This window comes from Tenrec ecaudatus, chromosome 13 (assembly GCF_050624435.1).
Source record: "Tenrec ecaudatus isolate mTenEca1 chromosome 13, mTenEca1.hap1, whole genome shotgun sequence".
Taxonomy (NCBI): Eukaryota; Metazoa; Chordata; class Mammalia; order Afrosoricida; family Tenrecidae; genus Tenrec; species Tenrec ecaudatus.
Window position 1 is genome coordinate 99,175,351 of NC_134542.1, and position 13,519 is coordinate 99,188,869.

The 13,519-nt window shown below is 38.3% G+C and overlaps 1 protein-coding gene across 1 annotated transcript in view; it reads right to left on the reverse strand.

The window, feature by feature from the left end:
• Window positions 1-13,519, reverse strand: part of KYNU (kynureninase) — a 123,610-nt gene that overhangs the window by 88,612 nt on the left and 21,479 nt on the right. Inside the window, exon 3 of the mRNA XM_075529253.1 lies at window positions 693-775. Coding sequence (XP_075385368.1) covers window positions 693-775 — 83 coding nt within the window. The remainder of the gene's footprint in view (window positions 1-692; window positions 776-13,519) is intronic.

A 13,519-nucleotide genomic window follows, 5' to 3' on the forward strand; every position in this document is an offset into this window, starting at 1 on the left:
AAAAAACAAACCACATTTTACTCAAAACATTCAATTGTGTATAAGAGCCATTTTGGAAACAGAACCAGGACCACAAAAGGAGAGTCACCAGCAAAGCACATTAGAGAGCTCTGTCGGAAGTGCTGGAGGCTGAAGCCAGAGGCACCAAAGCCAGAGGCTGTGGCACCAAGATCATTGTCCAGACCAGAGGAACCCGGCCGAGGCCAGAGGCTGAGGCGAGGAGTGAGGAGACAGATCTGAGGAAGGACACAGAGACTAGGGGACAATGAGGTAGAGCAGCAGACTCAAGGAGTCCGTGGCCAAGAGACTACGTGGCTGAGAGGCTAAGCACCGGAGAGAGACGTGGATGGTGACTGAAGAAAGGGGTTTCTATGGGTCAGTGACTATATTCTTTGTATTTTCGGATCCTACTGCATGGTAACCCGTTAAGTTCCATAAGAACCCCCTTTAACTGTAAGCATCAACTGTGAGTTCCATGTGGTCATGGAAACAGATCGTCAGCCCCTGTCCTGAAACAAGCAGTTGGTGTCGGAACTGGTCAAGAAGATGGAAGGTGGAGGTAGGCCTAACCTCAGCCTCATTGCAATGGGGAAGCCAGAGGAGGTCAGATTTAGCTTCTGTGCCTTTTTAGCTATTATACATGCTTAACTGAACAGTCCTTTTGGAAAAGATTGACCGCAATTTGTGCTTACCCACAATGTCAGTCATAAGGCCTGCAATCCTCTCGTCTCCTACAATCCAAGGACGTTTCCCTACGTCGTGACCATAGCCTCCCCTGAAATTGAAAAGAAACATTATGTTCATTCTTTAAACATCAACATTAGGATCTAGCAAGTTTCTGAGTCGGGTTTTGGAATGTTTTAGTAAATACATATGTGTGTGCAAGCTATTTTAAAACCAAAAAAGTAATACTTGGGAAATAGCTTTTCCATGCATGAGTTAGGTATTTTATTGTGCCAACCTGGCCAATAAACACAAGTGGGGCTAAGAAGGGCGGAGGGAGAAATGGTTCGGTGAGCCTTGCCTTTCTAGCTCTCAGGTCTCTTGCTTTGTGATGGTCGCCCCAGGGTGCACCTGCCTTAGCAGTTCCCTGCTTCAGCTTGCAAGGCTGACTTCCTGCAAGACATCCCCAAGGAGAAGCCACATGGACCTACCCCGATGCAGCCCTGGGTGCTGGAGCAGCCATGTGGAGACTCCTGACAACGCTAGATGCTTACACATTCACTGACTCAGCTTTCCTCTTGCAGTCGGCATCGTTATGTCTGTTTTGTGAGATGGAGGAGGACTTTGTGGACTGGTGTTGGACATATGGATTAAAGGATTAATGCTGGACTTATGGGCTTGAGCAGCACTGGGTTGGCGTGTTTTCTTGATGCACACTTAACCTTTATATAAAACTCTCTCTTATGCATGAGTTTCTGTGGATTTATTTCTCTAAAGTACCCAGACTTATACAGTGTACTTATTATGATTATTTTCTTGATAGCCTTTTTTCAGGAGCAGAGGGATTTCCCATACATTTTTAAAATTTTTCAATATGTTAGAATCTAACGTGTAGAAGAGATTGTGATGGTGCATATACAACTCTTTTTAACAATGGTAGTGTATGATATGTGAATTTTATATGAAGAAATATACTAAAAAAAGAAAGAAACCGACGTTGACCCCTGGTTACCACAAGTGCAAGAGGAAGTGTGTCGCTTAGGAGGCATTGAGTTGATGCTCCTGGTCGTGAAATTATTTGGAAAGGACATCAATATTGGTTGTACAGCAGAGTATAAGCAACGGCACTGCACTACACATGCAGCCGGGGTTCAATTGGAGACTGTTCTGGTGTGTATATTTTTGCCACAGTTAAAAAATACACTAATAATGAGTACAAGGAAGAAGAAAATGTTCTAAGATTGATTACAGTAATGATTGTACAACTCTTCTTGATATGATAGAACTATTTAATTGTAGGATATGTGAATAAGTGCCAATAAAACAATAAAAGAAAATTTAGACCATTAGAACACTGATTATACAACATGTGGCACAGGGGGCACAGAGCAGTATTGGTGCTAAAACATGCAAAATATTGCTTTACTCTGGAGACTAAAATTGCATAGGAAATTATAGTAACAAAATTTTAAAAGTATATAAAATACAACTATAATCATGATGGCTTTTTAGATAATGAAATTTAGTATCAGTCAATGCCAACACTCCTCCTTGCCCAAACCTCTAGCAATTTTTAATCTATCATATCCCAGCTCAATTACATTGCTATAGAAAGTATCAGAATAAGCAGTGTGGAATAAACACAAGATACACAAAATAATATAGCAAGACTAAAGAAATGTCCATCAAATTAAAAAGATAAAGAAATGGGGGAAATGTGTCGAACACAGTTAAAACAAAGGATCAAGGTAATGTGCCTCCAGCTGCTATTTTATCTGACATGAGAAATCTTTAAAATCCTATAGAAAATGGAATTAAAAGATCCATTTCAGGTCCCCCTGTGAATTAAGCCTCCAGTGAATCACCTCTCACTGTGAACTAGGCACTTAAGTGCTTTTACTTTCAAATGGTGTGCTTTGTAGGGCAGATTACTGCAGAGGTAGTTAGATTTCAATGTGCTACCTCATCATTTGATTTCCCTTTGACCCATTGTGTACCTGTGTATTTAATGGTTTACATTTTCTTTTAGATAGAGGTTTTGCTCTGTTTTATTTTGTCATTGTTGTTGATTTTTGCTTTATTTGAATATGTTTTTCTCCCTATTAAATGAAAGATAGGTAAATCTATAGTGACAGTAACTGGATTATGGCAAAGGGGGGTGTTAGTCTAGGTACTTTAGAGAAACAAATCCACAGAAACTCATGTATAAAAGAGTTTTATATAAAGGGTAAGTGCACATCAAGCAAACACTCCAACCCAGGCTGCCCAAACTCACAAGTCCAACATTAACCCATATGTCCAACACCAATCCACAAAGTCCTCCTCCATCTACAAAACACACACTATGACGCTGCAAATCAGTGAAGATATAAGCATCTCAGTGCTGGCAGGGGTCTCCACACCACTGCTCCAGCACTCAGGGCTGCATCAGGGTAGGTTCATGTGGCTTCTACTCGGGGATGTCTTGCAGGACGTGAGCCCTGCCAGCTGAAGCAGGGAACTGGCCAAAGCAACTGCACCCTGGTCCTACCATTTACAAAGCAAGAGACCCGAGAACTCCAAAGGCAAGGCTCACCGAGCCATTTACCTCTCTGCACTTCAATTAACCCACATGTGTTTATCGGCCAGGTTGACACAATAAACTAACTCAGTGGGGAATTGTGGAGCTAATGAGTATAAAAAAGAAAATCTCCTAAAATTAATTATGGCAATGATTACGCAACTTTTTAAAATATGATTGAACTATTGAGTTATATAATATTTGAATTATATATCAATAGAACTATTTTTCAAAAAGGATTAGGGGATTTTTCCATGAAGTTACCTCATAAACTCTACATTTCTGTTTTGAACAGAAGTCTACTTTTTAATTTACAAGCATAATTTTATGCATGTAACTGTTAAGAATGGGCTATCGGATCAGGAGTGGCACCTATCAATGGCATATTATCTATTTTCTTTTTATCTTTAAAAATTGTTTTCTTTTTAACAGTTTCACAGACATACAGATCACATATCATACATTTCAATAGTTCAATCTGATTCATGAAAGGAATGCAACCATCACCACGATCAACTCCAGGGCGGTTCTTCTCCTGGGTACTCCTTGTTGTTAGGTCCCCATTTCCAGCCAGCCTCCCCCCTCATGTCCCTTTAAGTAAGGTCTCTATAGGTTTATCTATTCTGGCTTTCACATACTGAAAAATCACACAAAATCAACAGTGACTACAAACAAAGGGCTCAACAACAAGGACACAATGGAACATATAGAAACTTCAGCCAAAAACAAAGCAGAAGATATTTAAAACTGGAGCAATGCTATATTGTCTCAAGAGGAAGATCAGTGACAAAGTGTCACTTCTTTCCCAACTACAATTGGCAATAAGACCCCTTGCCAGGTACTTTTCAGAAAAGACCTTTCCCATCTCTGGTCCTTAGTCAGAAGGAATTCATTAGGGGTTTCATCCACAGCAGTGGAGGTTGTGGGGTGGGCCTGCAATAGATTTTGGGTGTTCACTGTCATCTGCAGCCTTCTGAAAACTGGGTGTTCGGAATTGAAAGTTTAATACCATCTACCCCCTTCTACAAGTCTGGTTTTTAGAATTTACAATTCTTGAATTGCATAAGCTAGTGTGCTGCTTCTATGTGGACTTAGCAAAAGCTTCCTTTAGATAGCCGTTTCTCTCAAGGAGAGAAGCCCTTTAAGAAGGGCTGTTCATTCAAAGAAGAGGACCCCTGGTGGTGTAGTGACTATGGGCCACACCCAAAAGGTCAGCCGTTTGAAACCACCAGTCTCTCCGAGGGAGAAAGATGGGGCTTTCTACTCTTGTAAAGAGTCACCGTCTCAGAAATTCACAGTGTCTATGAATCTGAATCGGATCAATGACTATGAGTCTGGTTTGGGTTGGGTTACTTTGAAGTAAGACTTTAAGACCCTAGATGCTACTATCTTCACCACATTTGTGGCCACCGCCGTGATCACGGCATTGGATAAGCATTGAGCAGAGCCATGCTATAAAGATTTGCGTGTTACACTCTGAAAGCATGATGATCATACGCCCTCATCCTCCTTCCTCTTCCTTTCTCTCCCTCCACCCCCTTCTCCCTTCCCCTTCTGCTCTGTTGTTCTTGCCTTTATTAACCTCCTCACTGAAAAAGACAATGATATGAATAAGAAAATTAAACGGGTATGATCCCTTAGTACCTTAGCATACAAAAGGCATCAACACCAATAAATACATATGTGGGGATACACACAAATACGTAAACAATGTGCAGTAGCTCATGAGTAATTCTCACTGTGACTACAAACAAAGATGTTTTCACTAAAAAATGTGAATTGTTCTTAGATTGGGGCTACAATTAAGAGGGACCTCAAAAATCCATTTCTCTGTGTATGGTTCATATATGCTCCAGATTCACTTTAAAGACATCCTTAGTATTTTATTGAAGGTTATTATAAAGTATCTCCATGGGGAATGCGATAGTTTTATTGATATTACCATTAATGTAGCCACGGGTATAGAATTTTTAGCTCGATATTTGATTGTGACTAACTTTTTAAAAACCCAAAGACTTTGTAATCCTGGAAGTAGTAAATGGGTTTGTGTATTGTGTGACGTGCAGTGTTTGAATCCGTGCTGTTTAACTTAGTAGGTTGCCGGTAGTGAGCTAATGAGCTAGCGAGTGGATGGAGCCTTGTGCTTTATTTAGCCTTTGTTGATTTTCACACTGTACTTTACTCAATTCATGTACGTATGGATTGTGATAAGATTTGTATGAGCCCAATAAAATGATTTATTAAAAATAAATAAATAGTCCTACTGTGGCCACTTTCAAATTTTCAACAAAAGTCCTGAATACTTTACATTTGGCTCTTGTCACCTGGTCTGAACTAGTTCAGGTCATTATGAGTTGTGATGTCTCACTAATTAGAAATGACTGGACCCAATTTTCCACATCTCTAAAAGTCAATGGTGACAACAATGTGTACCTTAAAGGATTTCTGTGAGAATTAATGAGATAATACATGTAACAGGAATGGGTACGTAGAAGATATTCAAGAAATATGTTTATTTACTCCTTTTTCTGATTTTAATTCATAAGGTAAATCTAATGTGAACATTCCCTACATGTATATGTGTTGTATAACACAATTTTAAAACTAATATTTTGATTACCATATAAACTCAGATTTAAAAAGAGGATTTGGGGTTTGATGAGAATAAACATGTGCTTTGCCCTTAAGAACTAAAGAGGAAGAAAAAGGTAATGCTTGCTATTATTATTCATACTATTATTAGATAGCCTGTAGCTTGCCTCTTTTCTGACTTCCAATATCAATACTAAAGACAAAAATCATTATTATGAAATGGTAATTAAAGATAGATACTTGGATTCTTTTTATGTTAATCAAATAGGGCCCCATGGCCTTTGCTAATAGCGTAATACATGTTATTACATTTGGGTAGTACAAGTCTGTGTCCTGCCTCAGAGAATTTATATCTCCGGATATTAAGCCGCCTACTCCTCTGTCGGGTCGACCCAGCGCCAATCATCTGCCAGGGTTCTTCCTGCAGTGCTTTTGACATCTCTCCTCTTTAAACAATCTTACGGATTCTGCATCGGCGATTTGTCCCCTGCTAGCTGGGGGTAGTGGAAATGTTTTTAAAGTGACACCTCAATAAAAACAAAGTAAAGGAGCCTGTCTTTAGATAAAGAATTGTTGTAGATTAAAGTGCCGTTTGAAACCTATGTGATATCGCTCTTCCTCAAAACTGTTCTAAATACCTGCAGCAGAGGTACAATCTGCTTTTACTCATACAGGATCAGAAAAGATAACATACAGGACGACAGTTAACCTATCACCATGTGTCACCATGTGTTAAATTAATAACAAGCATCTTGCTTTGATTTCAGGGTTTTTCTTACCCAGAAAAACCAAGTGTAAACAGTAAAAATTTTGAATCAAACTTTTCAACAAGCTTTTCACACAAAGTTGCTATCTTTCCGTTCCTATTCAAGATGAAACCCAAACCAAACGCCCTGCCATCCAATTGATACCAATTCACGGCGACCCTATAGGGCAGGGTAGAACTGCTCCTGTGCGTTTCCAAGACTACAACACTTCATGGAAGTAGAAAGCCCTGTCTTTCTCCCAAGGTAGTTTTGAACTGTGAACCTTTTAACAGAGGGGAAGGCTGAAGCTGTTACGAAAATACATACAAAATAACTTTTCAGCTAAGCCCACATGGAAAAAGCACACCAGTCTGTATGATCAAAAAATGACAATAACAAAATCAAATATGATGAAGGAAAAAATATCAGAGTTTAAATTGTGAACACCCAATTTATAGAGAGCTATAGAGGACCGTGGGAGCCCCAAATCCATCGGCAGACTATGGAGACAGATTAAGCCTCTGGCAGATCCCCTCTGACCACAAGCAAGGGACTGGAATAAGTTTCATATCAAACAGAGATTACTGTAGACTTGATTTTGGTGGATCGACCCATGGTACACAATGATACTTGATCAGTTGACCTCCCTCTTGACCCAGTTTGAATTTGCTCTAGGCGCAAGTATTTCTCACATGCCCCATGACAGATATTTCTTCTCTACCTTTTTAAATATTGGCAGTGGTATTTTCTTTCTTACTCTTGATTTGTCTTTTTTGCTTTCTAGTATTACAATGGTCTCCTTGCTGTGTTGCTTTGGTGCTGTTGTTCACTGTTTCTGCTGGGTCTCCCAATTTGTGAAGCCCAGAAGGACTGGATGCACAGAGACAGTAACCAGGGCGATGGTTCAGCGGGCTGTGTGGGAAGCTGGGAGATCGAGAGGTGGGAGATGAGGGGGGAAAACAATGAAAGCTGAAGCAGGAAGGGGGCATTTGAACTGATATATATGCGACTCTTTTTAAAGGCAATTTGACCATGGAAGTGTATGGTATGGAAATACTATATCAAGAAAACTACAAAAAAAGAAACCAAAATTGACCAATGGGTACCATGGGTGAAGGAGAAAGAGTTCTTGCTTAGGGGGCATTAAATTTATGTTTATGGTAGTAGGAAAATTTTGAAAAGGATATCAATAATGGTTGTATAACACAAAGCGTATAATCTATGGTAATGAATTATATATGATGAAGTTGAAGAATTGGAGAATGTTTTGTTGTGTATATTGTTGCCACACATTAAAAAACTTATGTGAATAATGATGAGTGCAAGGAAAATAATCTAGAATTGAATACAGTGACAATTATATAACTCTTCTTGATATGACTAAATTATTGAATTGTATGACATGTGGATGAAGTGCTAATAAAACTGTTAAAATTTTTTTAAGTGAAACACGGCCCTGCTTTTAAAGAGCTCACTCAGCCCTAAAGAAAGAGCAAATAAATCCAATTTTCTGGTCTTACTCCACACCTCATCCTCCCGCCCCTACTACCGCTATCAATAAAATCACTGCCACATGCCATATGATATGAACTTTCTTTACTAATACTCTTGCACACACATTGATATTGTCAGTTATGACGGTAAGCCTGGCAGTTTATTCCTAATATATCATTCAGTGACCTATTTTCTTCTTTAAACAATTCTACATAAAATATCACCTTTCTTGGAAGAAGCACTCTAAAGGCATAACTGTAGTTGCTTTTATGAAATTGACAGAATGGGATTTTTCTGGCAGATTTGGGAAAGCCCGTGATCCAAAGTGCCATGCGGTTCTATCTAAGGGTATAATACTGTTTCTCAACTTACCCTATAGTTTGTAGAGCTGACACAGGCTTCCCTTCTAGCTAAATTTCTTCTCACTGTGATTGTTAACCCCAGGGGTTCCCTTAAACAATCTAGATTCTTCATAGGCATTTATTAGAAAATAATTTCCAAACAATGCCTTAAGATTTTTGCTTACAGATTCTAGTATACCCACAGTCCCAAGCATCGTGTTTCTTCTTACATTACAGCTCTATTTACCTACAGTAAATCACTATACATCAAATGAGTCCATTCACCTAAAAAGTATTTCATTCCAGAATATTGAAAATATCTACATATTGTCATTGATTTCACAAATGGATTCCAAAGTACAATGCTATTAACCTACTTTGGCAATCACAAAGTTGAACGTAAACACGTAGAAAAAGAATAGTAGACATCCAAACAAAAACCAAGGTAGACAAATAAAATGAAGCAACTAGAAAAGGCTATTTCACAGTTTTATCTTGAATAACTGGAAGCTCTAGAACTTTGATAGGAGTTGGGTCCTAGGTTGCTGAGTATATGTAATCAAAGGCTGATGGTCTGATGAATTACAGAATCAAGCTGCATTAGGACTCAACTCTCTGCCCTTGAGTCAAGGATGACTCATAGCTACCTTATAGGCAGAGTAGAGTTAATCCTGAGAGTTTTTAAAACTGTAACTTTTTATAGGAGTAGGAAGTCTTGTCTTTATCCTTCGAAGCAGCTGATGATTTCCACCTGAGGGCAGCCCAGCACTGAACCATGATGCCACCACGGCCCCATTATAACTAGAAGGGTGTATGTAGTTCTGTAGATAACTCTGGTAGGTTGTATGTCTGAGAGTGGGCATAGCAATAGAGACAAATATGCTTCACTTTACAGCCTCAGTGACAACACCATGAGCAATCTCTCACTTTTTCAAAGCATTTTAATTTATGTGTTCATTTTAAAAGATTATCATTTTATGTTACTTTTAAGATGATCATTTTAATTTTTGTTATTATTCTAAATAAACTATTTAGATATTCACTGGTGTATTTAGTATGTATCAGATCTCACAATCTTCCACTTACTGTTTAACAGAGTAAAATAACCATAGGATCTGAATAGGATATCATGGAAACATCTTTGTAAGTACCTAGAGGAAAAAATGGCACAACCTTGCTGAATGAATATCCCAAAGGCAAGGATCCTTTCTAAAATTAAAATTCACTCCATCTAATTCTCTGTTCTCTCTTATGCTAATGTCAATAATGAATATCAACCATTTTCTTATCTGTGACCCCCATTTTGTAAATGCTAGAGCATATTTTATATATATATATATATATATATATAATTGCTGATGTCAGGTGGATCTTGGCTCAAAGCAGAGAATATCAGAAAGATATGTACTTGTGTTTCATTGACCATAATCAACTGTGGATAACCTTGAGAAGATGGAGAATTTCAGAGCACTTCAGTGTGCTCCTGAGGAACTTGTCCATGAGTCAAGAGGCAGTTATCAGAGCAGAACAAGGGAATACTGCGTGGTTTAACATCAGGACAGGTGTGTGCCAGGGTTGTATCCTCTCACCATACTTGTTCCATCTGTATGTTGAGTAAATCATCAGAGAAACTGGCTCATATGAAGAAGAGTGTGGCATCAGGTTTGGAGGAAGGCTTATTAACAACCTGCAGTCTGGAACTGATACAACCTTGCTGGCTGACAGTGAGGAGGAATTGAAGCATTTACTGATGAAGATCAAGAAATATAGCCTTCACTGTGGCTTAAAACACAATGTGAGGAAGACCAAAATCCTCACAACTGGACCAATGATTAATGGAGAAAATGTTGAAGGGTGAAGGATTTTGTCTTACTTGGATCCACAATCAATGCTCATGGAAGCAACAGGCAAGAGATCAAAAGATGTGTTGTGTTACAAGACCTCTTTAGAGAACTGAAAAGCAAGGATGTTACTTTGAGGACTAAAGTGAGACTGACACAAGCCATGGTATTCTCCGTTGCACCATATGCATGTGAAAGTTGGAGAATGAAAAATGGAAGTTATAGAAGACATACATTTGAATTTCGGTGCCAGAGAAGATAATGAACATACCATGGGCTGCTAAAAGGACAAACAGATCTGTGTTGGAAGAAGTGCTCCTTGGAGGAAAGGATGGCAAGACTTAGTCTTAGATTCCTTGGACAAACTGTCAGGAGAGATCAGTGCTAGGAGAATGACATCATGTTTGGGAAAGTGGAGGGGAGGTGAAAAAGGGCAGGCCCTCAATGAGATGGATTGACACAGTGGCTGCATCAATGGACTCACACATAGGAGTGACTGTGAAGATGGCACAGGACTGTGCAGTGCTTTGTTCTGTTGTGCACAGGGGTCACTGGTCAGAGCCAACTGAACAGCACTTAACAACAACAACCAATGCAAAATGCTTCTAAATGTAGTGGTATTTATTTTGTAATATGTGCACAAAAGTTATGCAGGTGAAGTCACAGCAGGCTTAGCAAATACCGTATTTCCATTAATTTATAAATTTACCTTAAGTGCCAAAATTTAAAAACTTTGCAGTGTTATCTACTAGCATGCTGGTCATAACCAGTCTAGTCAGTACAAGTGAAACTGGTCCAAAATGGACCAATAAGCACATAAATTAAAAATTAAAAGTTTGAGAAAATATCATTAGTAATTAGGAGAGTCAAATATCTAGCCTCTATAATTCTTAGCTGGTTTGGTTTTATCTTTCGGAAACTTTTCTTTGACCTTCAGCTTTGGTTTGTCATTCATACTAATTATCAGAATAACATAATCAGGAAATTGTCAAGAATATATTCAGATTTCCTGGACCAATTAAAACTGGAAAATTCCCTCAAACTGTATCACTGAGTTGCTATGTAACCTTGAATCAAAAGTATCTCCTTAGATAAGCTCATAAAACAAAACAAAATAATCTCCCTTGGGTGTTACACACCTTTAAAAAGACACACACATGAGACAAAGTGGTTAATAATGACTAACACATGGCAATGGAATAGAAGCTGGAAGTGTCACTGAAACTAGATTTTGGGGAACAGAACAACTAGAATAGGAATACGAATGTTGATGCACTGTGAGGAATGTAACCAATATCACTGTACAATATGTGTAGAAATTGCTAAATTGGAGCCTGTTTTGCTCTATAGTTTTTAATTAAAATAAAATAAAAATTGTTTTAAATAATTAGGAAATGTTTTAAGGAAATTTTAAAAATCTGGTTTTGACCATCAAGAATTATTGGGGAGGGATATAAAATATATTATTTTAGGTTGTGTTCCTCAAGATGTTTATACTACTTTTGGAATTTAAAACGAATGAAAGCCAGATACTTCTAAGCTGCTTGTGCCAGACAAGTGACCATTAGTGCACTAGACTTTGAGGGACGGTTCATCAGTATGCAAACCCATAATGGACTTTATATTGCTCTCTGACAAAGTTGGACTTAAAGAATGAAGGAGTTTTCATTTAACATCAAAAGAGCAGTATGTAATCGAGGCCAAAGTTCAGAGAGTTGAGAAAGAATATAGAATGGAAACAGGAAGCATAGGAGGGAAGCAGAGAGGCAATGGTACATTGAGGGCATTGCAAGGGATGAGTTGAGCCAGAATATATCATATCAATTACTGCATGTAAAAATATGATCTGCTCAGGAAGGTGGGGGGAAGAATCCACAGGGAATGGGAGACAGCAGCTGGTATAAAATATGAAAATAATTTATAATTAATTAAGGAGTCATGTGGGTGGGAGGGAGGGTAAAAGAGGAGCTGATACCAAGAGCTCAAATAGAAAACAAATGATTAAGAAATGATGGCAACATATGGACAAATATGCTTGATACAATTGATGTATGGATTGTGATAAGAGCTGTAAGACCCCCAATAAAATGATCTTTAAAAAAAAAATATGATCTGCTCTGTAAACCTTCATGCTAATTCAAAGTAAAATGTTTTTTTTTAAAAGAACAAAGGGGGTTTTATAGAAGTACAGAGGAGGCGGAGGGAAAAGGTAGCTAAGAACAAGTGGAATATCTTTCTCAATAAATTCACTCCATTCAGCCTGTGAGTCAAGGATTGTAAATAATAAGATCCAAATCCGATGGAAAGAAAGGTAGCAGAGCTTAAATTATGAACACTAGGTCTGCTGAAATCTATGAAGGGCAATGGAAGACCGAAGGTCATTGCCAGGATTCTGACGTGGATTAAGCCTCTTGTGAATCCTCTCTGACCATTGCCCAGAGGCATGAACAGCCTTGCTGTCAGAAAAATAGCAATGTACAGTCCATTATGGGTTTACATAATGTAGTTAGGTCACACTGTAACGCCTTATCATTTGATCTCCCTTTTGACCCATTTTAGATTTGTTTTAGTTTTTAATATTTTTACTTTATTTTTGGTTGAGGTTTTTCTGTTTTGCGTTGTCATTTTTGGTTGTGTGTGTATCTGTGTGTGATTTTTATGTATAAGGAAGCCAAGAGAGGTAAATCTAGAGTGACGGTACCTGGGCTGGTGATTACCTAGGGATATGGCAAGGGAGATTGGGGGAAAACAGGTAGCTAACACCAATGAATACAAGAGGAAGACGTCTTGAGATTGATTGTGGTGATGATTACACAATTCTTATAATCCAATAATTATATTGTATAATCTTTTAATTGCATGCCAATAAACTATTTTAAAATTCTATTCTGTTTAGAAATAGATATACTCCTAGTTCATTCAATCTTTTTTTCCCATGTTACAGAATTGGTTTAATAGAACCTTTCTAGACATAATTTTGTAACAACCACAAAATTATTGGTTGGGATTACCCAAATAATTTGCATAAAACTCATACAAAAATTTTTAAAAATCCAAACGCAATGCATTCTAGTTCATACCAACTTATAGTGAACCTATAGAGCTGCCTTGTGAGTTTCTTAGACTGTAACTCTTCACAGGAGTAGGAAGCCCCGTATTTATCTTGCAGATTGACTGGTGGTATTGAACTACTAACTTGGCAGTTAGTCCACCTGGCAATCACTGCGTCCCCAGGGCTCCTAAAACTCATACAGGACTATGTAAATTAGGTGACTATGACCT